Source organism: Synchiropus splendidus, chromosome 1, assembly GCF_027744825.2.
Source record: "Synchiropus splendidus isolate RoL2022-P1 chromosome 1, RoL_Sspl_1.0, whole genome shotgun sequence".
In the NCBI taxonomy this organism is placed as follows: Eukaryota; Metazoa; Chordata; class Actinopteri; order Syngnathiformes; family Callionymidae; genus Synchiropus; species Synchiropus splendidus.
In genome coordinates this window covers 26,673,370-26,701,286 of record NC_071334.1, presented here as the reverse complement: position 1 = coordinate 26,701,286, position 27,917 = coordinate 26,673,370, and the positions used below count along the sequence as shown (strand labels likewise).

Here is a 27,917-nt window from a genome sequence, read left to right as displayed (position 1 = left end):
TTGCTTTTATGTGATAAAGCCTCTTTGATGTGCATGTTTGACAACTCTCCTGTGAGGAAATGAGGTTTAACTGTAAAGTTATGTACATCGTGATATACATGAATGCACTGTGCACAAATCAAAGACATCATATTCTGTTTGAAACTTTGAAGTTCGTATCAGATATTGGCGTCAAGTAGCAACTCACTATATCCTTGTACGTATTGCTCGTTGCAAAATAAAAGTGTAGTCAGCGGCGTTTATGAATGATTAAATGATTGAGAATATTCGATCCTTCTAATGCTGTTGAAAAACTAGGAACCTTCAGTTTGTCAACTAATAAGTTATGAACGAGTGATTACTACTGAGAGTTTCGCATTTCTTGAGACTTTTCTCTCGACAGTTGAAGGCAACCGGATGAACGAAACCGCACCGGTCAAGCTTTCGTGTAGCGTGTTTTCATTTGTGACGTCATGTTCAGCAGAGTCCCATCGCCAGGTGTCGCCATTCTATTTAATGGCGGCTATCAACGTTTATAGGTTTCATCTGTTAAAGGATCCGGACAAAATGTCTGTCGAAGGTTAAGAGGGCAGAGTGAATCAGCTTTAAAGACCAAAGATTCATTCAAATGAGAAACCACGGCGCCGCTGGGAGGAGCAGCGTGACAGCCTGAAAAACACGTTCCACACACACACACACACTCTCTCTCTCTCTTCCGCGAAGCCTTCCACTCCCACTTGTGTTTATCTATAGAGAGTTTGTTTTGAGCCGAAGTTTAACTCAGCTGTGCTCGCGGAGGAAAGTGCGCTTGAGGATGGAGGCAGGGGGCAGAGAGACGCAGGCGAGCCGGCTGCAGAGGAGCGGACACGCGGCGTTCATCGACGACACAGGCAGGCTGGTGGTCTGGGGAGGATTCCAGGTGAGGTGACGCGAGGAAACATCACTTGGATGTTGTAAAGTCTTGTGGGTATTTACGACCACTTATATTCATTTAGCTGGAGGTGATTTGGCGTCAGTTAAGCTGCGTTAAAGCAACGCAATTAAAAAAAAAAATAAAAAAATAAAAATAAAATATATATATATATATATATATATATATATATATATATATACATATATATATCCCCCTTTTTCCCCTAATAATTTATGAACGATTTAATTGGAGAGAAGGACCGAATGAGTCACACAAAGGTATTAACAGTGCGTTTCTTCAGGGATTTCCAATTGTTATGTTTGTCACACAGAAGGCGCCTTGTTTTCCTGCAAACCTGTGCGATACCTGAGCAGGTGCTCACTGGGCCAAAGAAAAACAAAAAGCCTGACAGGACTGCGCCGGAGGGTTTTGTTTTCATTGTCATCCGTCAGAATCAACGTGCTCTTTAAACAACAAAAATATAAATATAAAATGCATGCAATACTTTTTAAAGACAGGGTAGGAAAGGGAAAAAGAAGGCTGTGCACAAAGTGCATATAAAGATGGACATCGTACAATGTGCAAAAAATAAAAGCAGATTGCGATGAAAAGGAAAAAAAACCCATACTCTATGAACAAACATGAAACTTGCATGCTGTGGTCCTCTGCCTCCAGCAGTACAGTACAAACACACGTTATACCATGGTACACCGGCATCTTTTTTATGGTGCAGTTCAAATGGGGCCTGTTGCTCATCCATGTTTGCGTTATCTACAGTGTCAACAAGATGAAGCGTCACCCTAACATGACCGCTAATTCTGGAGTTGTGTATGGGGATGTCCCTGTTACTCTTTTTTTTGCCAAAAGTAATTAGTGAAACCATGATACCATGATTTTTTTATGATGTATTTCAGAACATCACCTCTCTCTTCAGGTTTCACTTCTATTGAAATCAAGACTCTCTCTGTGTGGGCATCAGCTGGTTCTGATGTAATAAGCTGGCATGTCACTTTATCAGCATTTTTGTCAATTTTCTGAATCAAATTTATTGCCATGGTCAGTGGGGATCCCACCAACTAGGAAAGCGCTTTGGATTAAAGTGCTGTCAATAAAATAAAATGACCGACAAACAACAAAGACTGATCCTTAGAAAAGAAGTCACTCCTTTGATTATAACTCTGCTATATGTCCGTGCTCTTTCTGCAGTCTTGTTTCCGCGTTGAACGACAGGAGGATCGCCTTGTTCATTCACTGCCATATTCAAAAGTTGACCGTGTGTTCTTATGGACTTGTACGATTCCAAATCATCATTGGTTTTTGGAATATCTCCAACAGGCAGCTGTCACTACTGTTGTGACTCAGAACGTTGCCTGTGCATCTGCTCCTGTGAGGTTCTGATGCTGAAAATGATGCTTCTTTTGAACTGTCAACACCAAACGGTGGCTAATACTTCCATCCCCCACTTGGTGTAAACAGAGGGTGGAGTTCTCTTATGGAGAGAGCAAGCTGTGCTGTGGATGCGTTTATTTATTTTTACATTTCCATCCATAATTCCATGATCGCCGATGTCATATTCATAATCTATGACGTGTCATAATCGTAGTTTATATATTATCGTAGGTATCGGTTGCTGTCTTGAGCGAGTATTTGATGAGTGCAGAGAAACAGGCCAGTATCAATACCGGGACATACCTGGTTATTTATTTTAATAAGAAAACAAACGCTGCATTTTGTAGATTGTCGCTAGCTGCTGCAGGAGTCTCAGCGTTTTACTGCGTAGACTGTGGCTGACTGCAGGAAAAACATTCCACAACAGGGCCCTGCTAAGTTAATTTAGAAGCTGCGATTGAACATGAACCAGTTTTTGAAAATGTGTCAATTATAATTCATGTTTACTTTTTGCCCCAACACGTCACATTTCGGTTCTTGTTTTTGAAAAAATGAGAATGTGTCAGGGTGCATATTCTGCCCCTGCAAATGACTTTGCTATGCACAAAGCTGATTGGTCGCAAATAAATTTGTGACATGAAATTACCTGTGAAAATAAGAATTTATCACGAGTGTAAAGAATTGTAGCCAAAATGATAAAGGATCAGCCATTGTCTCCAGTAGAAGCATCAGACATGTTCACTGAAGTGTAAAGGAAGCCAAGCTCAGTTGCTGTGACTGGGAGGTCGCTGCTTCCATCTCTGCTTGTTGTGTCCATGAGCAAGGCGCTTGCACTCCTGAAGTCTTAGTTAGCCATTTACTATTTAGTAAAGCTGTCTGTGAGAAAAGTAGGGTCACATGATCTTGGATGTACTGTAGATAATGATTACACACAACGAAAAGAAAAATATACTTTGATACAAAATGAAAAGCATAACCATGTTCCATGTTCTGATAGCTCTTCACTCAAAGTGTGGCGTGTATTTCAGGTTGTTCATGGCGAGGACCGAATTCTTCCCAGTGATGAGATTTGGTTTTGTGATTTGCACAGTGGCGTTTGGTGAGTTGAACCATTTCCTCAATCTCCCCCCACGTAGATGGCGGCCACATCAAAATGACAGGATTTATCTGCTTGGCAGGGAGTGCAGGGAAGTGGGTGGAGACATCCCCTCTGACCTGTCCTGCTTCTGTAGTGCTCTGGTGAATGGAACTCTCTACATCTTTGCTGGATGCGATCAGGAAGGTTACACCAATGAAGTGAGTTGCCCAGTTGTTAGTCAGAAAACAATGTCAGTGTTTAAACAAACAAACAAACGTGTCCAGATGTACAGCATGGACATCACAGACGTGTGCTGCTCCTGGAGGAAAGTGACAGACACAAAGGGACCGACCCCGTCGCCTCGATGTCAACACACCAGTTGGGTTCATCGAGACCGGTCAGTACTTCAGCTCCGATCTTCACTATACACTGATCTTTTTATTTTGATTTTTGACTTTTGTAATGCAGAATCATTTACTTTGGCGGATATGGATGTAAAACCTTAGGTGAAGCAAGAAACGCCACGTCAGCAAACTTTGTTGTCGAGGAAATGTCTTGGGTAATAATTTTTTTTTCTTTGTTTATTGGATGCAACAACAGAAACACAGGTGTTGGTTTGTTTACATTTTCTGATACTATAATCACAATTCCTGTTTCTACATCCAATGTTTCCATAGACGACAATAGGAAACACATTATTCCGGTGTTGGGGCTGGAACAATGAAGTCAATGTGTTCGACACGCTCTCGGCTACATGGAGCACGCCAGAAACTCAGGTGTGTATACGCTTGCTTTTGCCAGCTTTTGGCGCATGCAGGGAGTGGGAATGAGTTTGTCGACCTAAGGTGCCCAGGTGACGAGTTGACGTACATCTAGTTTGTGTGATCAGATTTATATATATATATATATATATATATATATATATTATGACATCTTAAAAGGTTGATGAAAGTAATAATATTGTACGGGCTGGTTAGGGTTAAGTCTTAAGTCTTTGTAACTAGATGAAGTTACATCCACTACATATAATATTTTATAAGCCTTGTTACAAGTTGCCATAAATTATGGACATTCATGACATCTTTTATTAAGCCATATAAATGTATCATGATGTTTTATGAATGTACTAATCATAAATAGTACCTTTAAGTCAAGTGTTAATGGCCCACACTGTTGTGTTGCACATTTCACTCTTGCCAGGTATTTTATTTCTCTTTTTTTTTCTTTTAACAAATGTCTGAAAGCTTTTATGAATATTTCATCCAGGGTCCTGCCCCGTCCCCCAGAGGCCACCATGCCAGCGCCGTCTTGGGAAACAGAGGCTACATCTCTGGTGGAGCGGTGAGTTGCACAGAGAAGAGTTGAAATTTGTTTCTGTTGAGGAGTTGGGCTCATATGTTTATGAGTTGATGCAGATGTTTAGGGAAAGACTTGTTTCCTGTTTGAACATGCTCTTCCTGTTGTGGGTCCACAGCCTTGTGCAGACTGACCCTCACATACGCCCACCTGTGTGGATCTACTTCAGTGCTCCACTGCATGATTCATTGTCGTGATGATGCATGACGTGTGGTCGCTCTTCTTTCTGAAATACGTCTGTCTTATGTGGCAGGAATCTACAGACTTGTGTCTCTTCAGCATCGACCTTGACACGTGGACATGGACACAGTTGTAATGATCCTTCACTACTGCCATCGGTACATTAATGCCACGGCTCTGACAATGTTTCTCTTCCAGTGATGTTCCTTCCCCAAGTGCTCCTCCGGGTCGTTCAATGCACACAATGACCCCAATTTCTGATCACGCGCTGTTTGTGTATGGAGGGCTGAGCACAAACGGAAACACACTCAGTCAGTGTCCTCTTCTTTCTTCCTTTTAGATTTCACATCTCTCTGCCAGACCGTGCCAAGATAGCGGCTGAATTTGTTTCTTCATTTAACCTTTCTCTTCTCACTTGCTGTCTCAGGCGATGGCTGGCTTTTTGACACCACCAGGAGAGAGTGGACCAAATGGTGTCATCTGGACAAACCAAGGTCATTACATTACAAGGGAATATTAGAATTGTAGTTGTGTTGGTTGCTCTAAATAATAAGTATGTATTGCAGCTGTTTGCAAGAAGGTTTCAAGGTTCCTGATGCTTAGGCATGAAAGAATCGTAGTTTTTGTTCATATAGAGTAAAAGCTCCGATTTCCTCCCTCTAGGGTGAGTCATAGTGCTTGTCGAGGAAATGACAACGACATCGTCATATTCGGCGGAAGCAGCAAGTTTTGCATCCTCATGGACTCGGTGGGTGATCAATTCCACTTGCACTTGTAGTATTGTAGCACTGGTGTAAACAACCCATATGCTGGATAATCTGCTCCGCTTACGGAATGTTGCACCTTGTTTGTGGAAAGCGACATTAAGAAAGGAGATTATGACCTCACTGCTCTCTGCCTGACTGACTGTAAGCTGAATTACATAAAGATGATGTAAGTTATTAGAAGGCCAACTTTCAAACCCGCTGCATTACAGGCAACGCTTCCTCACATAGTGTCTCCAAGTGAAACTCATGATTCCTGCCAACTGAAAACAAGACACAAGGCCTGCCTCAGCTTGATAAGAGGGGCACAGGCTTTGTCAAAAGGTTGTGATGATCCTGATGCACATTCAGAGTCTGATGGAACTTGACGTTGAGGTGTTTTTTTTTTTTTTACCAAATTTTGTGTAAATATTTTTCTTATTTCTACACTCATTTATTTTGGAGTACTGAAAGAGTTTGTTTGCCCTGCTATCATAGTCAGTGGAGTCCATTGTTTTTGACATTATATGACATTATTTTTAGTCAAAATATTGAGCTTCTTTGCTTTTATAATCTGTCGGTACAAAGTCACATATTTTTAGCGATGCTGTGTTGTTTTCTGTTAGCTACCATCAAAAACTATTTGTCTCATTGTTAATGTGGTCCATTGAACTTTTCTCACCACCGATGCTTCATGAATGCAACCTAATTGTTATTGAGAGTTGAAGAAAGCTACTTTAAAAAACTACTACTCCAGGCTTTAACTTTGAAACGACGGAGCGTTGCTCTGACCTTTCACCCAGATGTGCTGGCAGGCTTCAATATTGACGCGATGAAGAAATGGAGACGCTTTCAAATAACCCCAGGCTGCATCTGCTCTGTCGTCTGAACTCTACTCGTTGTACTACATTCCTCTTTGGCGCAGTGTTTGAGATTGCATCGCCTAGAAACACAAACCATCAGACAACAAAACTTGGTTTGTGGTTCTGCAAAAATTCTGCAGCTGTCACTCCAAATGTTGTGAATGTAAAGCTTTCACTGGCATAAATAACCCATGCCCAAGTGACTGGATCGGATATCAGATTTAGCTGATAAATGTCTCCAGTCAGAACAAGTCCAACAGTAAGTCCACTCCCCTGCCGTTTCCTGTGTAGATTCCTGGTTGAAAAATGACAGCTTCCTGTCAGTAACTGATGGTCAGAATTGATAAAGGTGTTGGTCTGGTTTGATCAGTCTGCAGATCAAGTTTACTTGGCTGTGACTCCGCTCCAGCCACAATAATCAGCTCTGCTGCAACACCACTACTAGCTACAGTATGTGAAGGTGATGATTTCCCATTATTTACAGGTGGCAATCCTCAGAGCTCCATCGCCTCATCATTGTAGTGACGTGTTCATCATCCAGACGCAGCCCTACTCCCTTTTCAGGTATGATGAACTCTCTTCAGCGCAAAGTGGCCCCAGGCAGCAGGAAAACCCGCACACCTGAAGTGGGAGTTTACGTCTATACTTTCAAACTCATCTCCTCAGCTAGGTGAATGCTCCCTGAAATAGGTCAGTAAATGAGTTGGACTGGACACGTCACTGAAAAGGACAGGATCCTGTTAAGCCACGGTGATTGTGATGATTTGCTCATTTAGTATTCATGAATTACTTGATATACAGGAAGTTTCACCCTGGAATCTGGTTGTCCACATTCTTCTTGACACCAGCTTCACATTCAGAGAAAGGAAACTTGGGAGGAAAAGCTCATTATCCTGGGTTGCAGTAACCAAAATAAAAAAGGTCACAGATGCAAGAAAAATAAATCTGCTTCCATAGGTCAGTTCCTCAAGTGGCGCTCGGCCTCCGCCCTGCTTCACATATGTGGCTGTTGATCGTTTCCCAGTCTCGCAGCGCCTCCACTTCAAGTTCATTTGGAATAGTACATGTGTAGATTTGGTGAGAATTGTACTGTGAAAGAGCGACATACGTGCATGCTGCAGACTGCTCAATATATGATGATATGATGATCGCTAGCATATTTCTAATTCAGGAAACTCTGGTCTGTTTTGAACCTGTGCTTGATGTCAGGATCCACAGACGTACAACAGCATGTTTTCATGACTGTCTTTCATATGACTGAATATGTAGCTCCAAGTCAACATGACTTTTCCAAAGGCTCCTCTTCCCTTTATATTCAGCGTCAGTATAGTTTTCGGTTAAGGTAAGTCCGAAGAGGCTGTACTGGAAATGTGAGGAATGATACTTATGGTCTCGAGGAGCTTCTAAGGAAAATAAATAAATAAAAAATAACATAAACATAAATGCTTAGAGGTTGATAATATTGTATTTCTGAACAGTGGTTGTTGACGATTTACCCTCGAATTTCTCAGGAAGAATTAAGGATATTTTTGTCTATCTTGAGTCATGAACGCAAACTTTATTTCATTTCTCTGTCTTCCAGGTTGTGTGAAGATTTTATTGGACGTAACTCCGCCCTGTTGGCGGAGCAGCTGAAGTGTCTCCCGTTGAAGCTGCGGAGCAAAATTGACAAGCGCGTGGCTTTTTACTCCACAGTGACCACTAATGGCTCATCATGGAACACCAATTTTTAAAACGTTCGAGCTCCGTTTTGTATCTTGTGCTTGTAAATGGTATTTAAAAGACAAACTCAAAGGTGCTTTTAAGTCGCAAGAATAAAGTTCTCATTTTAACTGGAGCAGGATGAAATTTCATGCTTTTCTGGTTTATGGAATAAAGTGCCTTATTTCACTGATCATGACTTTTTTAGTCTAAATACTGAGGAGAAATGCAATGAAATCCCTTCGGTTTTGACTTCATACTACCAAAAAAAAAATGAAACTCAGTAATTGTATGAAACGTTTATTTGACTGATCAGTCATTCCCGTGAAATCCTTGTAAGTGGGAGCAAATGGGCTCATACGGGTCGGACGTAGTTAGCAGGGAGCATCCCGCGCTGGCCCGTCCGCTGGTTGACTCCGAACATCCATCCTTTATCGATGGGCTCCACGTCTAAGATCAGATCACCCTCCTGCAGTGACACTTCATCTGCCTCGGCTGCTGCGTAGCTGTACACCGCTTGGAAGCGCCTCTAAGAGGGTTGAGACACAAGATATAGTGTAAATGTTGTAAACCGTTGGAAGGTAACTGCTTTGAGATGAATGTTAGCTTAGCTTTAATAATGGTTTAGTGTGGTGGGGACATGATGGTATACATTAAAAATGAGAGAATGAGGGTGAAAATGTTCCAGTTCAGAAATGGGTCATTCACAAAAAAAAAAAAAAAAAAAAGACGGCTTTAATTTTTATTCATATTTTACCCAGGAAACTTGCGTTAAATTTTCTTAAAACACAGTTACATTTTCATGGGAATATATTTTATCTAAATTGAACATTTTTGTTTGGATTTAATTTGAAATTTAACTTGATTGTATCTTATTTTTTAGTGTCAATTTTAAGTCCTCAATGTTGCTGTGCAACAACCAGAATTTCCCCCGTGTGACGAGGATAAACACAATCTAACCAAATCTTATATTCTCTAATTTATCTATTCAAGTAAACAATGAGGCATGTTCCCAACGTGTCTATGATACGCTCCAGTAGCATTAACTTACACCCCCACTAGATGGCGCAGTTGCAGCGGGGCAGGCTGGTCCCTGTTGGTATCTTGCTGGGTTTGAAGAATCCTCATCAACTGAACACAATATGGCATGTTATGAAAAGAATTTGACCCTGAAATACCAAGTAGTATAAAAGCAACATGACTCACTCTGTCTGTTTTCAGGAGGAGGGGCATCGCTCCGAATCTTGCTCTTCTCAAAATCCTCATGGTATTTAATCTGTACAGAAACACAAGCAGGTTCTTTACAAAGTCCTTGCTCAAGCATTTTGGAAATGAATGTCTTACATTGTGACGTTTGTTCAAGAGAAGCGTTTTTGCAGTGTTCATTTGTGTTTTTCTGTTATTAGGGAAAAGTGAAGGAGAGAAAAGGGAAGCAAAAATGTATGTGTTTTGTACTATGACACATCATTCCTACTGCTTCGGATTGCCTCAACTTGACAGAAAAAGTACTGTATGTGTGGAGAACTCCCTTCTGTGTGTGTTTGAAGGAGAGCAGACGTTGACTGCTGTCCACAGCTGAGAAACTTTGACCATATAGGGCAGATTCTCTGCGCTGCTTCTTCTCTCTGCTCAGATCAGAAGCGTCTGCACTGTTTCACTGGATATTTTTACTCACATTTTCATACTTTATTTACAAGGCTTATGAGACAGGAGCTTGATTAGATTCAGGTCTGGGGAATGCTTCACTCCGATCTTCTTTTTCCTACTGGTGTAGTGTCAATATTCCATACGTTTGTAGAATGTTTGCAAGAGAACAGGAGACGCTTTAACCTCGAGAATACTCACATTACTGATCTGATCCTGAGTCTTCTTCAGTCTCTGCATCTCAGGGGTGTCGACCACCACACTGAACCCTTTGCCCTTGTTCTTTTCAAAGTCCTCCTTGTACAGAGCCTTTAGCACAGTAGAACCACACAGTGGAAACATGAAAAAACAATCCATCTCGTCAAAGCAATGCAGCAAAACAGCATCACTAAAAGGCACAGAAATTAAGCACATGCACATTTGAAGATAGAAATTAAAGTGTGAATCATATGAAGTTAAATTTATCAGTAAAAACGTTTTGGCTATGAATAAATACTCATGTGTTTTCCTCTTTCATCTACAATCTAAATTGTATCCCTTAGTCCCCAAATATGCACAGTGGGTAATGTAAGCCTCTGCTGGAATAATATTACAAATTAATAAAAAATCTCTGCCAAATAAATCTGAAATTACACTCAATATCTGTTCACTCTGAAATGACGTACTGTTAAATGCATCCTTGCTGTGAACTTGCAGGATGGTCGATATGTTCCTGGTTTTAACTGCAACCTCCAGTTGTTTGTCAATACATTACATTTCTATTGAATATTGTCTAAAATGTTTGATAGCTTTTATATTTTAACATCAAAACAGTCACACTCATTTGTCTCCACACAGAAGCTCATGCAAAGTTAGTCAGAGTTTTGATTCCAGTGCACTATCATCATCTTGTAGCACTTGATTCGGGGTCTCTGAAGGTCCGGAGGTCGACTGAACGTACGTGACTGATCTGATCCTGTGTCTTTTTCAGTCTCTGCATCTCAGGAGTGTCGGTCACCACGCTGAAACCTTTCCCCTTGCTCTTCTCAAACTCTCCCTTATAGAGCGCCTGCAAATTACCAGGAGCGAGTTGGCAGCTTTTAAAAATGTCCTATTTTCGGATGCATGGGATTTCATGTGAAAATGTCAGTCACATGAAAACAGGAAGCAAAAGCAGTTGTTTATCCCACAGTAATTACAGGCTGGATGTTTGTCAGGAGAAAGACAGAAAATATGTTTTAACAGAGATCTAGTCAAAGATGCTGCGATGACCAAGAAGGTGCACCACAAGAGTGAATCATTCTGTCAACAGTTTATGCTTTATACTCGACTGTAATTTGCTACCATTGCTAGGGATCATCAGCATCCAGATGTTACAGGGGCCCTACTGACTTTTTTATTTCCCTTCTGTACACTCATCTCACATTTACAATATTGTACTTAGTTAAAGTTTACAAAGGTTTGTTTACAACGCCTCGCTCAAAAAGCTGTGCACAAAGAGGGACAAAGTCTACAAAAATGGCTTCTTGGCTGTGCCCGCAGTTACGGAAAAAAAATTGAGCCCAAATTTAGAAGAGCTAAAAAGGACACTAGCGCACTTTTTTTTAAACAGTGATCAAATCTCACATTGTAGTGGAGTGAGCAGCTTTGCATAAAAATAAAATATTGGATAGATAGACAGAGAGCTAGACTGCCTTTACTCTTCCCACAGAGGGGAAATTCAACTCGTCACAGCAGCCATACATTAAAGTCAGCAAAGATGTTGTGGACATTAAAGACAAACATTTAAGAAATACATAAAAACTGACTGTAGACTAGTGGCGGGACTTCAACAAGATAATTACAATTAATTAATCACAACATTATTATGATTAATTAATTGCAACAAATAATAATTTAATGTAACAGTTTGCTCTCCAGACAACAGGGAACCTTTGGAAGTGCAGGACTTCCTGGTCCACTGATCACACTGATGCACAAGACACGTGGCAGCTAGGATGATAACAACAACAACAAACATGGAGGAATCATCCCTGAACAAAAGCAAACAGATGCTTTTGTTTGCTTTTGTTCAGGGATGTTTTTCACTGCACAATGGTCAGGGTTTCCACTACTCTGAATGTATTTGAAATTCCTATAAAATTGAAATTCTTATACAAATATTTTGAAGACATTAAAAGAGCTTTAATTTAAATAAGGTGATATAAAAACTTGAATATAGTCACCATCGTGATTTATTGTGCTGTTGTCAAACTGATGCAAAATAAACAATATTTTGTTGTTTAGATGTATGTATGGGTCCATCATTTGATTCACTCATATACCAAATTAATTCAAATTGAAAAATGTGGCTTCTTGTGGCAAATATTCTTATACATTAAACTGCGATTAATTGAGATTCATTAATCACAAAATAATTTTTAAAATCAAATCCCACCCCTACTGTAGACATAAAGCTGCCACATACATAAGGACATTAGATTAGATTAGTCCCCACAGTGTAAATGAATATGTAAATATTAAAACAAAATTGACACACCAATCATCTTTGCGAAACGTTATTTGCTGCATTTCAATAGATAAGTTCAATGAAACAGCAGGAGGAACGATGCTGCTGTTTATGTATTTACTGTTGTGTACATTCGAAAGGAGCTCATTGGTGTTTTAGTGTGTGGCCAAATCGTTGTATCCACCTTAGTGCAGGGTCACACTTGGTCCAATGTGCCGGGCTTTAGTTAAATGCTTGGATTCTACAGTCAGTGTGACTGCAAGTAAGCTACTGCCCGGCACTGCGTCTTCGTAATGGATGACTTTTCCAATTCAAACATCGATGACACAACACTCGCGAACAGTGTGGCTGAGCCAGTGGTGAATTCAACACGGGGATATATCGTCACTAGCCAACCATGATGGCAGCGATGCAGGGTTCAGGTTGAAATTTTGACCAATGAAATTTTTAGGCAACAATAATATCTCAAGGACTTGATTTTGGCAGTGTTCTGGACAACCATCTGGATCCACAAATATTGTGCAGGATTTTTCAGTCTCTGATGAGCATGAGGTACAGTGCCTTTTTTTTTTTAGCTTTTTAGTTACAAAACACTACGGCCACCTGCTGTCCGATTGAGATCATTCCAGTTTCACGACTGATGCGATGCAATTGATACTTCAAACGCTAAAAGGCATCTAATTCTAAAGACAAAATCACAAGCGCTCTCTGAGTGCTTTTCTAGTTTTAAATGGAACTGGCAGTGTCGGTTGAACAGAGGGATTCCATCTGCTTTCAAAAGAACTAGTTGCAAGAGAAAGCATCACACATTATTCAATTGGTGGAGGACACGAATGGTAAGAAAGAAATGTTTTAACACGTACAGTTCCAATGTTCATCACTGTTTTACAAGTGAGAAGCACAATCATCCTCACAGATTGCCGTTATTATGAAGCTGTCTCATAAAAGGCAACAGAAGAGTTCAGTAGTTAATCTTGCGCGCTCTCTCTCACACACCAGAGTCATGTCATTGCTATGAGGACTATTCGACCTCTGTGAGGAAGTTGGGCTGCAGAGACTTTTATGGTTATAAACAAAGAACTGGGTCGGGTGGATGAGAGCAGAGGACCGGCCGGAGCAGCAGGCGGGAATTGCACAAGTAAACAGGAAAGCTTTCTCTGGGAATTTAACGGTGTTGCGGTTGAAGGGGTATTTTACCCAAATTAGCCCTTTGATCGGGTTAAAGGTTTGGCTGCAATAACCTATGTGCTGAAGAAGCAATGGGACAGTGAGAGCGTGGTGTTGGTGTGGGAGGCTTGAGGCGCTCAGGAAATGATGAAATTTGAGGAAAGGCAGGTGAAGACAACACAGGCAGCGAAGGCTCTGACCTGGCTATTGAGCATGGTCTGCTGCTTCAGACGTAGATTTTCTGGGGTGTCTGTCACGATAGTGAAGGAAGTTTTAGGATAATGCCTGAAAAACATAAACAACTGGGATGAATGGTGAGAAGGCAGGACAGTGTTCAATACATATTGTGATTTTAATTGATTTCACTGTGATTTTTAAGGTTATCTGAGAACCTTTTAGGGTTGTTTTTACAGAGAAAGAAGTGGGATTAGTCCACTCACATAGTGCAGTAGGGTTTCTTCTCAAAGCCTTTGTAGTTGTTCATGCTCAGAGCCATCTTGCATACCTCACAGCTAAAACATCCTTTGTGCCAGTACTGGTGAGAGAGAGAAAGAAATGGCAAGAATCTGGAAGTAAAATTTTATTCTTTGTCTTTGCTATAGGATAAACAATGCAGAAGCTCTAGAATAGTTGTTGCAGTGGGACCAAACTTGGATCGGTGCAAATCCATCAACGGTGAACAACCTCAGAATTTGTTCTATTATGAGCTTCAGGGTAAACAGAAAACCAAAGCATCTCAGTTTCCTTTTTTGGTACAGTGTTCGAGCAGTTTCAGACATGCAGAGTAGGATAAAAAAAATACCTGCACATTGTTACTTTGGCAAACAGACATATTTAGGGTGAAATGATGAATCAAATGATTAATTCAATTACTTATTTTGGTTACTAAATATCAACATGGCAGCATTGTTCTTTCAGAAATCTTCAACAACATTAAAATAAATGAGTGAGGAAATGATAATGTATTTAATTTATTTCTATCCTAAATATTTTGAGTCACTACATGACTGAACACATGAAGACAAAAAAAGTTTTCACTTGTGGAACTTAAATGAAGCCACATTTAGTGTGACTCCTGAGAATAATTTCAGCAACCACAGTCATTTAAAAAAGTCACAGTGGTGCTTTTGGGAATTCCAAACATGATTTAATTAGTGTGTTTGTTTTTAGTTCCAAAGGTTATCTGACTTTTGTCCTCGTATTGGTTGAACTGACACAACATTTTTAGGGATGCGCTCCTATCAGACTATCGCAAACTGATACACACAGGACAAACACACTTTTGTGTAACTGTAGCTGTGGTACATTCTTGTCATTGCCATATGTTAGTGTCAAATAAGTACGCGTCTAGCTACTGCGTAAACCCGCAAAACGTTAGAAAAGAACATGAAGAACATTAAACTGACGTCACATGGACTCGTGTGTCATTTCCATTCCGAATTCCACTCACCTTATCAAGGCAGTTAATTTTTTCTGTTGGATAAACAGGTTTGGTGCATCTTCCACAAGGTGGATTCATGATGGAGCAAAGGCCAAAAGAACCTTTAAAAAGACAAGGTGGTTTATATACCGGGAGCTGGGTTTGAGTTGCGAGGGAGACGCGAACCAGCGTTCTGCAGGTCTGCACGTTCCCATTTAAATCGCTGGGTGGAGCCAAAGAGAAGCTCATGCCACATTCACTAAACCTCGGAAATTATTAGGTTGAATTTTTAGTTAACACATTTACATGGTCAGAATTGAACGCGCATATATTTTGACCTTTTTCGTCGAACTGTTGAATCATACATTTAAAATTCCCGTTCAGTGGCCATTCAAACGACTAGCGTTTCGCATAGCGTTGTTTGCTGGTCATTTATATACGTTTGTGTTATATAGGGAAATTGCATGAAAGGCTACAACAAGTTTTGTTTGAATTATTTTCCGTATATAACCGCGGTTTACATATATAAGCCTTTTCCAGTCACTGTTTAGCGCGTGGGGGTATAGCTCAGTGGTAGAGCATTTGACTGCAGATCAAGAGGTCCCCGGTTCAAATCCGGGTGCCCCCTCTACTTCTTTTTTTATTTTATTTTCATTTAAACACCTGGCTTTTGTTATTAAATGTGTAAAATTTAGTGACCGGCGTGTCTGTAAGTGTAACGTAAGTGTAAGTCGATACTTTGATGCGAATGTGGCGGTGTTTCCTTGCGAGGCACATGCTAGCAGAGCTAACCTGATGGAAGTCTACAGACAGGTGTTTAGCACCCTTAGCTTTTTTTTTGGCGACTCTTAAGTCTGTAGCCAGTTTTTGTAGATTTATTTACCCTACGTTCTGGTGATCCGCGATTGTCGCTTTCTATTAATATTCTTATATTTGCGCTTAAGTTAGCATATGACGCAGCTTCTTTGTTTTTGCGCTTCAGTTGGGCACATTTTTACGATGGCATTTGTAAACATTCAAGTATATCCTCTTACAATACACGTGTTTCAAGACCTTTAATGCAAAAGCTTAAAATCAATTTGAAAGACATTGTTTTGCATATCACAATTGACAGCGTTACTAAATGCAATCCTCACTCTGATGGTGAAACAAAAAGACAACAAAAATGCCAACTTGTACATTGATTTGCAGTATGAGGGCGTCCAGTCCAAACATGTACAGATTAACATTTATCTCTCTTAACCGAGTTAACCAAGTCTCTTGGGCATAGTGGCTAGTTCCCTGTTTGATGACCAACCATAAGAGTTGTAAAAACAGCTGGAGTGTAAACTTTCTTGCACCGGATCTTAGATGCAGTACACTCTGTGGTCTGCATTTGTTGTGTACAGTTCTTTAGCTGTCCACAAACTGAGTGATTCTGTCCCTCAACAGCACTGCTCCGCTTCAATGAAGACTTCCTTCTCATGACCCAGCTCGACCTCAGTGTAACTGGAGTGGCACTCCTGGTTGCGGAACTTCATTGAGGGCCAGTAGTTGTTGGAACGTCTCTGCTTGAGTGAAATCGACGTGGGTGTCATTTGTAAATCTTTTTTCAAGAAATGTAACACTGTATATTTCCTTACCTGCATGAGGTAGAACGGCGGAGCAGCTGTCGGGTGTGTGTTGATGTAGTAAACAGCCAGTAAGGTGAGAGCTACAAGTAGAGCCAAGGCTCCCACCACACCTGCAATGATGGCTGTGTTCTCAGTGATGCCCATAAGGTCTGGTGAGTCTGTCTGTAAACCTAAACGACAAAAAAGTATAAGTGTAAATATGTGATCGAACGTTTATCTGCTGTCACCTGCCACTTCATTGTGATCTTGATTATTAAGGTAAATCCTAAAAGCTTATCTAATCTAATCTAAACGTGTTTGCCACAGTTCGCTCACTGATCTGCAGTAGTAGGTTGTTGCAGTCTTCGACCACAGCGTGTCGTCAGTGAGCTACATGACGCGGTGCGTCACTGACGGGGGTTCATTTGAACCCCCCTTGAGTTACAACAAACAGCTCCTGAAATATTATGATGAGAAAACCTGCAGTTCTACACAGAAGATATGGCTTAGAAACTAATATTTAGTATGAGTGTTGTTTGAACAATTCTAATTATGGTGATTGTTCTGGGGACTCACCACTCTTGACATGCTGGTCCTTGAACTCAGCTGCAGATGGAGTTGGACTCGCTGTAGAATGGTTGATAGGTGTTGTAGAAGTCTCTGATAGGTCTGGGTTAAAGTCCTCACAGGTGCTCTTTGCCTAAATTGGATGCGCAGGACGAACAATGGACAAACTTAAGCTTTGTCAGAATGTCATTGAGAACATTTCATAAATACAAATACAAAACAGTATTTTTAAAAGACAGATAAATGTATATTTCAGCAAATGTGTTGACGCATAAATATTAAAAAATTGAAAACATGTCCAACCTCCTCTGGACAGTTGTAGTCAAGCCACTCTTGGCGATGTCGGTCTATTCCATCAGAGCACCTGCAACTCGGTCAGACAAGAATTAGACGTGACCAAACTGTCTACGTTTTCTCATACGCATCGCTATACACTACCTTTGAAGTGTGTTACACCATCCACACCCAGATGTCACATTGGAAGTGAGGCAGAGGTCGCAGGAGGTGTGTTGAAGGCAAGCTGGAAGAATTCATCATTTCTCACATTGATACAGAATGCATTTATTGGACATACATGGGTATATGAAAGATATTCAACTGAGAACATAAAACAAAGCAATAAACAACAGAACAAAGAAAGGCCCTTTTAAATGTGACAAACCAATATGGTGCCAAACTAAAGGTACATATAAAGAATGAACACAGTTAAACGTTTAACACACACTTACTGGGTAGCGGTGTAAACTCAAACGCGGATCTGCTCACAATCTTTGTGGTGTCAATCTCAACCCGGTGATATTCATAGATCGTCCGCCGCTTCGCATCTTAAATCAAGCAGGAATGTTACGATTTTAGTTTTTTAGTTAATTCGGCCGCACTTCCAAACCCAGTGCGGCGAACCTCAAACAATACACTTGAATTTGATACACTCTCTTGGTGCCTTACAGCAGACATGAATTCAGTTTGTGCAAATATTGAATCTCCTCACATGCTTAAACAGACATTCCATTTGGGAATAAGTGTTTGTATGAATCAAGCTGAGGCTACAGACCTGACATCTGTGCAGAGGGGAGATACGCCATGAACGCGTCAGAGAGCCCAACTTTCACTGGATGTTCCGTGGAGTTAATTTTCACCACAGGGACAGGAATCTAGGCACATTTTTTATGTTTTATTTAATCAGCTCTAGTATGCATAGGTTGATTTAACTACTTATAATCCAGGACAACGTACTTCTCTGTAGTTAAAAGCAATAGTTCCATTTTTATGCAGCGCTGCTTGGAAGACAAAAGAGCCTTCATCCTCACGGTCTTTTAGTCGAACGTGGTCCCACTGGACCACAAATAGGTTCCCTAAGCAGGCAAAGACACAAAACCAGTCAGAAGCTCTGTTGCTTTATTTCAGTCCCATTCTCTAGAAGACAGCGCTCACCATTGTCTGAGTACCTCACTGTAGAGTTTTTGGAGAAGCTGGGGTCAAAGTTCGCCATGAGAGGCGCGATGTACTGTGTTGCAGTCAGCATTCTGTGAGTGATCTCACCCATGAAGATAAATCCTGGGGACAATTGACACTTATCCTGCATGTTTTTTTCATCTCATAATAAGCACTCACCTCCGGTGGCAATGATGATCTGCCTCAGGTAGTGTCCATAAAAAGGAAAATCAAAAGACAGGGCCACCCTCTGTTCAAAAGAAGCATTTCAGATGTGACATTGCCCTCACGTTGTTCATGTTGTGTTCATGCTCCTCTCACCGCAGCTTGTCGATGTGTGTTGGATAATATCCCATGAATTCTGACTTGGCTCTTGTGTAGTCCATCCAGATCTACCCACAACACCTCAGTTCTTTTGTCAGACGGGCCATAACTCTGCCAGGTGTAGTATTTCTGTGAGTCCACCTGAGGGTGTTTGGCCAAATGAATATTTATTGCACATCAGATAATACCAACGTTGACATATGCAAAGCAGAAACCATGGAACTGCCACTGAGTTTGAGTCAAAGTGGTGAAGTCATGAAGTGTGGGATTCCTGTGTGTCTGTAGGAGTGAAAATAAAACCTGATTCATTCCACACTCAAAGTGTTAGTGTTAGGTAAGATGTCTCAATATATTTCAGTTTTTCTGTATGTAGTTTTAGTGTCCAGCTGGTGGTGCTGCTTACCTCCAACCCACTTTGATTGGAGCACATGCCAACTGGCATTTCCTTCCTTGATGACATTATTAATGTATAGCACAGCTGAAGGTGACAGAGCCATAGTTCTGGGGTTTAGTGTGGGCTCAGAAAGTGGAGCAGTTAAATTAAATGCGCTGCCACTTCTGCCGCTGCTCCATATACTGCCACTGACCCATTTTCTCTATCATCTTCGCTGCCTGACTCAAGTGTGGGTTTTCTGGGGAACTTGGGGAATTCTGTGACGGAGCATGTGACCAATCATCAACTTTTCATCTTCAGATTTATTGAAAGAAGCCACAGAGAGAAGGATCGTCGAGCAAATTGGGATCAGACGTCTTCCCAAAAGAGGCAAGGGGAGTTCAACACTTGAGATCGTGTCCAAGTGAGTCATTCACCAGCACACACGCTGAAGCACACGGCTCAAACACAGAGGCCCTGGCGGCTTAGACAAACACTGTAAGTTGGCATGACATAGACATGGTCTGCTTTCAATTTACAATGTCAAGAGAAGACAAAAGACATTCTATTTGGGTTGTGTTTTACTGACGTGAGTAACAACGATGGGACACCAAATAAAGACCCATCGTCAACACGCCAGCACATCTCAGAGATAATGAATGGAAAATGCCACACAGCCAGTTGATCTGCCAAACTCAATGACTCTCAAGTCAAGCAGCGACACTCATTTGCTGCGACTGTTTTCTTCTTAAGCACCTAAAATCACACTATTTTAACAGCCACAGTCAACTCCCAGCAATACATTGCTACAGTCTTCAAACTCACAAGCAAACAGACATAAGGCCATTCTTCCATTGAAATTGGTGAGAAGTTTGTGCTGAGTTAACAAAAAACCAGGCATGTACATTTGTAAATAAAGTCCTCTGAGCTGAGCTAAACCACACTCAGCGCTGAGGCGTGTAAAAGTGTTTGAATGGTGTTACACGCTTGGTCCTGCAGAGGCAAAGAGAAAAAATAGAAACATCTCTTATGCTCATGCATTGTCATGTGCCTTTATCTCTGTTCACCATCTAATATTTCTCACAAGAGTTTCATATTTACTACCACACAGCACCGCTATGTCTTGGGCACATTATGACTTCATGACAATCTCACCACGATGCGAGTCATGTTGTCTGGCAGGGGACTGATATCAACTCCTCCTTCAGTTGGCTGGTCCCTCTTGGTTCTGTGACCGGGATCTTCCTCGCCCTGCAGCAGAGTCCTGCCAACTGCAGCGACATAAACAGGGACAATAAAGCAGTTACATGTTGATGGTGTCATGCCTGATCAGATGCTGTTTCAAATATGGTGTTTATTGTTTGCGCTGCAGTGAGAACATTAACAAGAATAACGTTTTTAATTTGAATAGTATAAAGGGACTATTGTTTTTATAAGCAACTGTAAATAATTGCGGCTACATCTGTTTTTTATAACTCTTTATTATCCGGTGCTTTTGCAGATGCCACACAATAAAATAAAATAATACGCTTGAAGACTTAACAAACAAGCAGATAAACGACAGCTGAAATGCATTTCCGCTTCATTTGCTGTTGACTTTGAAACTCAACAGCATGTGAAAATGGCACCTTCTCTATTTAAATGCTTGAGCTGCTATTTCCCTGCTTACACGCACGTCTTTTAAGTCCTCGCTACAGAAATCTTTGCCACCCCAGACTGAAAAAAGCACCATGTTTCTCAGCCACAGTTCAGTTCTCCATCTAGTCCAGGTCACTTCCTGTCAGCTGCACATGCCTGTGAAAACTTCAAAAGAAAAGTAATCACTACCACGCAAGTATGTGCAACGAATGTCTTGACTTGAATATTCTTTTAACAAGCGCCAAAGAAACTCCATCTTACAAAATTAATTTGGGCAAACTGTGTCATACACCCCTGTGTACAGCCATAGGTGAAGATGAAGACAGAAACAGGGTTCCTGATTTGCAGCTGCATGGCAACGTGAATGAAAAGGCTTGTCGTGCTGTCAGCCAGAACACGCTATATGCTAGCCAGCTTTGCAGATTATGTTGTGCCTCCAGCATCCTACTCACAACTTGCACTGTCTTTCTCCCAAATCCACTCCCACACTCAAGTCACGCTCGTCAGATTTTCCGAGCTTGTCACAAAGGAGGAAATTTAGCCGATGTCCGTCTTATGTAACTGCCAATGGCTGCACCTCTGATGTATGTCCTGCCAACCGTAGTCTGTTTGACATATTCACTGCAGAGGATTGTTATCCTGATCTTGCTTTCAAAGGCTTCCACCATAGCCAAAAGTAATTTGCAATAACCAACTTTGACAACTCTTCAGCTGTGGTTATTTCAAGCTTTCGTTGTTTGTGGTCTTTTTATGGCTTAATCTTGTGTGTGATGGCTGTAGCATCTTTTTCAGTACTCCCTCCTTTGGCACCGCAGCTGATCTGATATCCAATGTGTATTGCATGTGAAGCAATGTTTGGCTATAGATTGAGGGATTGGGGCAGCAGCAAAGGGGTGAGCTGTCTTTGCATCACTCCTGCAACAAAATGGTTTAGGTTTTTGAGCCAAATGGAAAAGCTCTTGTCTTTCCCATCAACTTCAAACTCCACTTACCTACCGTTGCTGTTTATCCCTTGGACATGATCGTGGAGAGTTTGAGTAGATGTAGAAAGCAATCTTGATGCTGTTTAGACACCCTGACATCTTTGAAGGTTTTCAACTGGGTGGACCACAGTGATGCAGGAGCAGATGAGAGGGAAGGAGCTGGATTTTTAACTCACAGTAGCTCCAATCAGAAAGTCATGTTTACTCAAGTCCTACATTACTTATGTTAGCGGTGATATTAACAGACGCACACATACAATTTCCTTTAATAATTTTATACTCAACTACCTAACTTATGTAAGGTGATTTACTAATGATACGGGACACAGAGCAGAATTTATTTTGAGATCATTGTAGGCTCAGGGGAGATAGTTCCAAAGAGGAATCCTGTTGAATGACATCGCAGCTGAAGTTATTTCCCTGTTTTTAGAGCATGGATCACCTAAGTGGGTCAGTTTGGCTGCCAGCTTCACCTTCACTGAGCAGCTGAAGTAGGAGCTTTAGTCAGGTGTTTTCTGCTCTCCTCAACTACTGGCTCCATTTTCATGAGATTTGATTTTTATCTATGATCTGCTGGAGTATTTCCTCTCTGGGCTTGTCTTATTACCATGACCAACTGTCTGCGAGCCAGTCCAAGAGAATGTCCTCTGTAAAATAAGGCAGGCTTTTGTCGTAACAACCAGACCTGGAAGACACATGTTTCGTCTGGCGACTTGGCAGGAGAAAGACAAGAACTGAGGTGACTTATTGACAGATCGTGTGGGAAAAGCCCCTCATCTGATTTCACTTGTCTGGCTCAGCCTTTGAGATGAATGCATGCATTTTTGACAGCCCACTAAATTTAAAGAATAGAGACCGTTTTCATGTTCTTTGGCTAACAGAAGAGCATAAATAAGCACTGTAAAACAGATCTCCTTACAAACTTTTCTGATGTGCCAGAATTAGAAACTGGGGTTGTTGTCATATACATAATTCATACTTAACTTAAGTAGAGTTAGGGTTCGGGTTAAAATGTGGCTGAGAGTTCTTCTTATGCGAAAGTGTGGCGTTGGACTTATTGGGTAAAAGGCCAGCCTTTCAATTTGCTTGCTCATCCATGTTCTTATGCTCATCTATGATCATGATCATGAGAACTATGATCATATGATTGTTTACTCTGCTGTACTTGTGAGCAAGACTGCCTCAGGAGATCTAAGTAGCACTTCCACTTGAGTCCTCACGGTGATATGCATTGGAGGAAGCTCTTGCACTGACCATGGACACAACCATACTGGATACCAAACCATGTATATTTGAGTGGTCTTGCAATTTGAATTTAAAATGATAGTGGACCTTGAGGGAACGCAGCAGGGTGCGTCTTTTTGCACTAAAACTTTGTATCTATTGAAATATTTACATTAGAAAATGTACATGCGGTCCAGCAATCGAAAGCACTTTGTTTTGGAGCTGAAATCTCATTCTCTCCAGCCACGCCCACTCTGCTGTGATTGGTCAGGAGGAACCCTTCAGCCTGCCTCTACTGACAGCTGCTGTCACACTCTACATCGACGTAGACCGTCCTGTCCGTGCACTTGGTTATGGTTATGGTTAGGGTTAGCCATGAACGATGGAGGAGATTGCTGCATTAATGACAGAGTCTGTCTGCAGAATTACTACAAACCGCGTTTTGGCCTAGTTCTACTAGTTACATGACTTCGCTTTTGGCTCGGTTCTGTCTCTCACTCTCTCACTTCCGTGTCTGCCTGTGATGACTGGCACATTGCTGGAAATCTGAGATCATTTCACGTACGTGTGTGTTGTTCATGTGCACACACATGTTAATTAAGATAATAACAATGAGAAATGCCGAACAAAGTTACGGGAATGACACGTTCGATCCAGTAGCTGTTGAGCAGGTGAGTTGTAAAAATGGGGGGGGACACACGATGAAATGGCGGGGACATGTGGCGCTATGGGACACGCACTGATAGACCCCTGGTGGTGCCAAGAACCAGCCCTTTTTCCGGAGATGATATAATGATTTATTAGATTCTTGAACAAAAAGAATTACTCTCTCATCACTTCCATAATTTAAGTTAAAGTTGTAACCTATCACTTCAAGGCAGTTTGTGATAATCACTAGGCCACTGACCAGTCATGCAAATGAGCGGTAAACATTGCACACGGATAATACATATTTGTCAGAATAGACAAATTGCAGTTGGTTATTTCTGTGACAACAACAATAATAATGTGTTTCTGATGCGTGCCTTTTTTGCTAGCTTGAGTACCAGCTCCCCAAATGGCTGTGCATGTACCTGAGGGAGGTTAAATGTTGATGGAGCTTTCAATCGTAACTTTTCAATTGAGCTTTAACATTGCCACATTATATTTCCAACATTTGCTGTAAAAAGAGGGTTGGAAAGCAGACGTGGCAGTTTTATTGGGGGGATGTTTTCTGTTTGTTTTTTTGTTCGGGGGGATGAATCCCTGTCGCATCTCCCACTCGGTCTAATAAGGAGGTTGGAGGCTCGTACTTTCTTTTTTGCTGAGATTTCAGACGGGGGAGAACTTTGTAAAGCAATAACTTAACTGCAAAGTGGAGACTCTTCATAATGTGGGACTTTCTACATCATGGAGAGGAATACTTCAACATCTGAAACATATGCATGAGTCAGGAAAGTTGGATTTGGACATTAGTTGCTCTTTAAATTAATATCAGCCGTATTCTCACACAATTCAGATTTTTTTTTTCATGACTAGACATGCGTCTTTTTTTCAATATGAGCTTTAGTTACACATTTCAGACAACAGTTACAGCTGCTTCCGTCTAGTCTGCAGGATGAAATTCAAGTATGAGACGTATCCACTTCTGTTCCAGCTCTTTGACAGTTTGAAATGTACCTTGAAGAAGAAGGTAATAATTGTTTGTCAAAGGTTTTATAGGCTCAGTGACACTGAGCAGAAGGACGAGATCCCTGGTCCAGATATGTCAGTCCTGGTGGTTTTTCAGAATCTTTGGAATGTGGATAGTGGACAGTCACCTCTGCAAACCATGTGTAATTGTTTCAGATGTTACTAAAAATGTTCCGTGCGCATCAAATTCACTGGAGGAACAGCTGTGGTAACTGCAATGAATCAATAACACCTCAATGGTTATGCCAAAAAAGCTGCATTTGGTATTGTGAACAGATTGGCGAATGAATAAAGCTTTATGCTTAACTTTGCATTATGGAGCAGCTTTTTGGCTTTGTTAATGTTGGAAAAGGCTTTTCCATTTTTATTGCATGTGACATAAAATTCCCTTTTCCAGATGGTGGTGAGTGCTTGTGGTTGATACGTTTGCCAAATATTAAAACTGTAAAAAGAATCTGGAAACAATTTGAGAAAACATTGGTGTTGGGAGTATTGCTATCTTGTAACAATGACCATGCTGATGGGAATGAATGCATTTTTAATCCTAAAAGAGGCGATAACAGCGTTTGATAGACATTTCATCATTGTCATCTCTATGTCTGCCCTTTGACTATGGCTGCACGGTGTGACTCGCGATGATGAAAAGAACTGGAGCCATCATGATCATAACTATGCTGCTCATTCGTTGGTATGATTCAATTGCTTCATCTTCTCGTTACGACTTCAATGACAACTGTTTTTCTTGGCTGTTTGTACCTGTGATACCATTTTAAGAAGCACCAGTGTGTCAGTGATACATTCTAATGCTTATAGTGTTCATTGACACCCAGACTCTCCCTGTCCCTTTTGAGATTATTAGTTCGGAATTGCAGGATTATCTCCAGTTTTATTATTGATATTCATGTTTCTCCAAATAAAATGGCATGAACAGACAAGTTTTGGAACCCCTTACTGAGTAAATTCCCAGATGGATCCTTGCTAGAGATAATGTTAGAAAATATGGTGGAACTGGGGCAAGGATATTGGCTGAGGTTGTTTAGACAGTATCAAGTTTTGTATAGTATGTGTCAGGTCGCCCTGAGCAAAACGAGGAACCTGATCAGAGGAACTGGGACCACAGGAGAGGCCAAGGAAACTGGAGCATCACTGTTCTGATTGTCAGAGGAGGAGCATCAGTGGTAGATCCAGGGCTGGCTAAAAATAATGCATCTCGAAGGAGAGTAAAAATAAATACATGCATACGTTTGGAGGGGAAGGGTTATCCTGTTTTTGTCAAATGCGTTCATAAAACACTGTAAATGGTGGTGATTGTTGACAGTTTCACTTTAGGTGAAGCCTGAAGCATCTGTTGCGTTTGATGCCTGTCTTTTCTAAGAAATCCCTTTTGGACCGAAAGAACAAATTACAATGAAATCAACAGGCTTTTGTTGGCTCCTAAATGGCTAAAGAGATTGTGTCATTCTGACGAACAAAGCCCTTCCTTTTCAATTAAACCAAATGAAAAGCAAATGCACATTTCATTTCTCACTTTGAACGATGAAGGTTTTAGTGCCTAACAAAATCCAGACAGACATGCAACGACTTTCATGAGCTTCCTGTTACTGACACATGAGAGTGTCCAGGGCCTCACAATTGAACACATGCTACAAATCCAACCCAAAAGGTGTCAGAAATGATGTTGCACCCAGTTTTCCACAAAACAAAACACACAAAAAGAAACAAACAAACATGAACATTCTGTGTTTATGATTACTGGAATCTGAGATCCCTTGTAGAAATGAATGCCTGTCTCCAAGAAAATAGAATTATTGTTAAGATATTTGACATAATAAAAGGGGCTTACCTTCATGCTCTTGAGCCCAGACTCTACCCAGTTCCACCTGGGAGAGACAGATGAGGAGAACAGCGCAAATCCCCATGTCCAGATGACTCTTCTCCCTCCTTCTCAAACTCTATCACTCTTCTCTTCCTTCTCCTTGCTTTGCTGGAAGAGCAGGGTGCTTAACTCCTCCACTCCCCCACTGTCTGTACTCTCTTTTTCTTGCCTCTCCTACTCTGCGTTTCACCTTGCCAAGGTTTGAAGCGTTTCCTCTCTAGCCTCTTTTCTTGCCCCTCTACTAAACATGTGCATTAATCCTCAACAGTGACACCTGGCAAGACCTTTGTGCACGTCAATTCTTAAACAGGGCTATTCCTCCTCTCTCACTACTCCACATCTATGTAATATCCCTTTTACATTTTTAATTCTTTCTCCAGGAGAAAATATTTATGCATTCCCACATGTTCTTTCCTTCCAAAGAGAAAAAAGGGGCTGGAGTTGGGAGGAGCTTGTCTCCCCCATGTGGAAGCAGACTGAACCAAAACAAATGTGTTAAACGGTTGCCATTTCCAGAAAGAGGTTCCCCCTGACCTAATGTTCGGAGGGTGACATATAACATCTTTTCCCTCTGAAGGCTGTCTCTTTTACAATGTTGTTTTTGGAATATTCTCAGGAGGAACTCCAGTGAATGTGGCTGACCTCTCTTGTGGCCATAAGCCATCTGATAGGAATTTGACTGCAGAAAACAGTTTAAAGTAAGAGGCTGTTGCGGTCCAGCAATTCTAAATCGGAAATCTAATACATAGCGTAGCATGACTTAAACACTGTTTGGGTTGTGAGGCAAAGTAAATCATGAATGATACGGTTCAAGTTTTCATCTCGAACTCATAACTACCACTTATTTTTCCACCCATTGTTTTTCAATCATTCATTGTGGTTCTATAACTGATCTTGGCATTTAAATGAACAAAAAACAGCAAGATTCAAGACGACACATCTCAGAAAGGTCTTGCAATGCAATAGCATCTGAGTGACATTTGTTAGAAAACATCAGTCAAAAACACAACTTGGAAAATGGTTTTACTGTTTTACTTATAATGAATTGCTCTGGTAAAGAAGCATAAGACCTATACCTCCCAGTGTTTGCATCTCTAAACAGTCTTTTATCTGATTTTCGCAAAAGTGTCAAGTGCAAACAAACAAACAAAAAAAAATGTATTGACTGAAGGCGTAACCTTTATTTGGTAGAATCCAACAGCTTCTGTGATGCTAAATGTTGGATGCTAGACTCGAGAGGTGCAAGTTCTGTTTTCTCTAAATGTCGACCTCTCATGGGCCCATTGGATGTCCATCGTCAGTGCCAGTCCCAAAAGT

General features: G+C 41.1%; 3 protein-coding genes and 1 non-coding gene across 8 annotated transcripts; 2 read left to right on the top strand and 2 right to left on the bottom strand.

Annotated features, from left to right (window-relative positions):
* Window positions 1-112: 112 nt before the first annotated feature.
* On the top strand, window positions 113-8,569 carry LOC128766091 (kelch domain-containing protein 1-like). Of its 3 annotated transcripts, none has more exons than XM_053877482.1 (13): window positions 113-898; window positions 3,310-3,380; window positions 3,460-3,577; window positions 3,644-3,756; window positions 3,828-3,918; window positions 4,037-4,135; window positions 4,626-4,700; window positions 4,969-5,027; window positions 5,094-5,206; window positions 5,323-5,389; window positions 5,559-5,643; window positions 6,986-7,065; window positions 8,084-8,562. In XM_053877482.1, the coding sequence occupies exons 1-13, from the start codon at window positions 794-796 to the stop codon at window positions 8,232-8,234; spliced, it is 1,227 nt and encodes a 408-aa protein (XP_053733457.1). In that variant the 5' UTR covers window positions 113-793; the 3' UTR covers window positions 8,235-8,562. The 3 variants fall into 3 exon arrangements, 2 of the variants coding, with proteins under 2 accessions (XP_053733457.1, XP_053733444.1); XR_008415958.1 differs by lacking the exon at window positions 113-898 and adding an exon at window positions 1,181-2,278 and having other exon boundaries at window positions 6,986-7,251; window positions 8,084-8,222; XM_053877469.1 differs by lacking the exon at window positions 113-898 and adding an exon at window positions 1,181-2,278 and having other exon boundaries at window positions 8,084-8,569.
* Window positions 8,500-15,106, bottom strand: LOC128766105 (LIM and SH3 domain protein 1-like). Of its 2 annotated transcripts, XM_053877504.1 has the most exons (8): window positions 14,952-15,106; window positions 13,942-14,036; window positions 13,702-13,786; window positions 10,787-10,894; window positions 10,048-10,155; window positions 9,409-9,478; window positions 9,254-9,333; window positions 8,500-8,731 (listed from the first exon to the last, which is right to left on the bottom strand). In XM_053877504.1, the coding sequence occupies exons 1-8, from the start codon at window positions 15,018-15,020 to the stop codon at window positions 8,558-8,560; spliced, it is 789 nt and encodes a 262-aa protein (XP_053733479.1). In that variant the 5' UTR covers window positions 15,021-15,106; the 3' UTR covers window positions 8,500-8,557. The 2 variants fall into 2 exon arrangements, with proteins under 2 accessions (XP_053733479.1, XP_053733470.1); XM_053877495.1 differs by lacking the exon at window positions 10,787-10,894.
* Window positions 15,107-15,477: 371 nt separating this feature from the next.
* trnac-gca (transfer RNA cysteine (anticodon GCA)) lies at window positions 15,478-15,549 on the top strand. Its single transcript has one exon. It is a non-coding gene; the product is annotated as a tRNA-Cys (tRNA).
* Window positions 15,550-15,996: 447 nt separating this feature from the next.
* LOC128765552 (plexin domain-containing protein 1-like) lies at window positions 15,997-27,007 on the bottom strand. Of its 2 annotated transcripts, none has more exons than XM_053876294.1 (13): window positions 26,568-27,007; window positions 20,364-20,479; window positions 18,833-18,976; window positions 18,692-18,761; window positions 18,512-18,634; window positions 18,314-18,432; window positions 18,132-18,231; window positions 17,809-17,904; window positions 17,519-17,600; window positions 17,384-17,444; window positions 17,090-17,213; window positions 16,544-16,704; window positions 15,997-16,471 (listed from the first exon to the last, which is right to left on the bottom strand). In XM_053876294.1, exons 1-13 carry the CDS (start codon window positions 26,641-26,643, stop codon window positions 16,346-16,348), a joined length of 1,398 nt encoding a protein of 465 aa, XP_053732269.1. In that variant the 5' UTR covers window positions 26,644-27,007; the 3' UTR covers window positions 15,997-16,345. The 2 variants fall into 2 exon arrangements, with proteins under 2 accessions (XP_053732269.1, XP_053732277.1); XM_053876302.1 differs by having other exon boundaries at window positions 15,997-16,468.
* Window positions 27,008-27,917: the final 910 nt, after the last annotated feature.

Excerpts from the sequence above, each read along its gene's own strand:
- LOC128766091 (XM_053877469.1), top strand. The coding sequence starts at position 2,078 with ATGTCCGTGCTCTTTCTGCAGTCTTGTTTCCGCGTTGAACGACAGGAG. Across the intron at positions 3,919-4,036 it reads TTGTCGAGGAAATGTCTTGG|ACGACAATAGGAAACACATT; the intron begins GTAATAATTTTT and ends ATGTTTCCATAG. Across the intron at positions 4,136-4,625 it reads GGAGCACGCCAGAAACTCAG|GGTCCTGCCCCGTCCCCCAG; the intron begins GTGTGTATACGC and ends TATTTCATCCAG.
- LOC128766105 (XM_053877504.1), bottom strand. The coding sequence starts at position 15,020 with ATGAATCCACCTTGTGGAAGATGCACCAAACCTGTTTATCCAACAGAA. Across the intron at positions 14,037-14,951 it reads AAATTAACTGCCTTGATAAG|TACTGGCACAAAGGATGTTT; the intron begins GTGAGTGGAATT and ends CTCTCTCACCAG. Across the intron at positions 9,334-9,408 it reads TCCTCCTGAAAACAGACAGA|TTGATGAGGATTCTTCAAAC; the intron begins GTGAGTCATGTT and ends TATTGTGTTCAG.
- LOC128765552 (XM_053876294.1), bottom strand. The coding sequence starts at position 26,643 with ATGGGGATTTGCGCTGTTCTCCTCATCTGTCTCTCCCAGGTGGAACTG. Across the intron at positions 17,905-18,131 it reads CCCCTCTGCACAGATGTCAG|ATGCGAAGCGGCGGACGATC; the intron begins GTCTGTAGCCTC and ends GCTTGATTTAAG. Across the intron at positions 17,445-17,518 it reads TGGTGTAACACACTTCAAAG|GTGCTCTGATGGAATAGACC; the intron begins GTAGTGTATAGC and ends ACCGAGTTGCAG.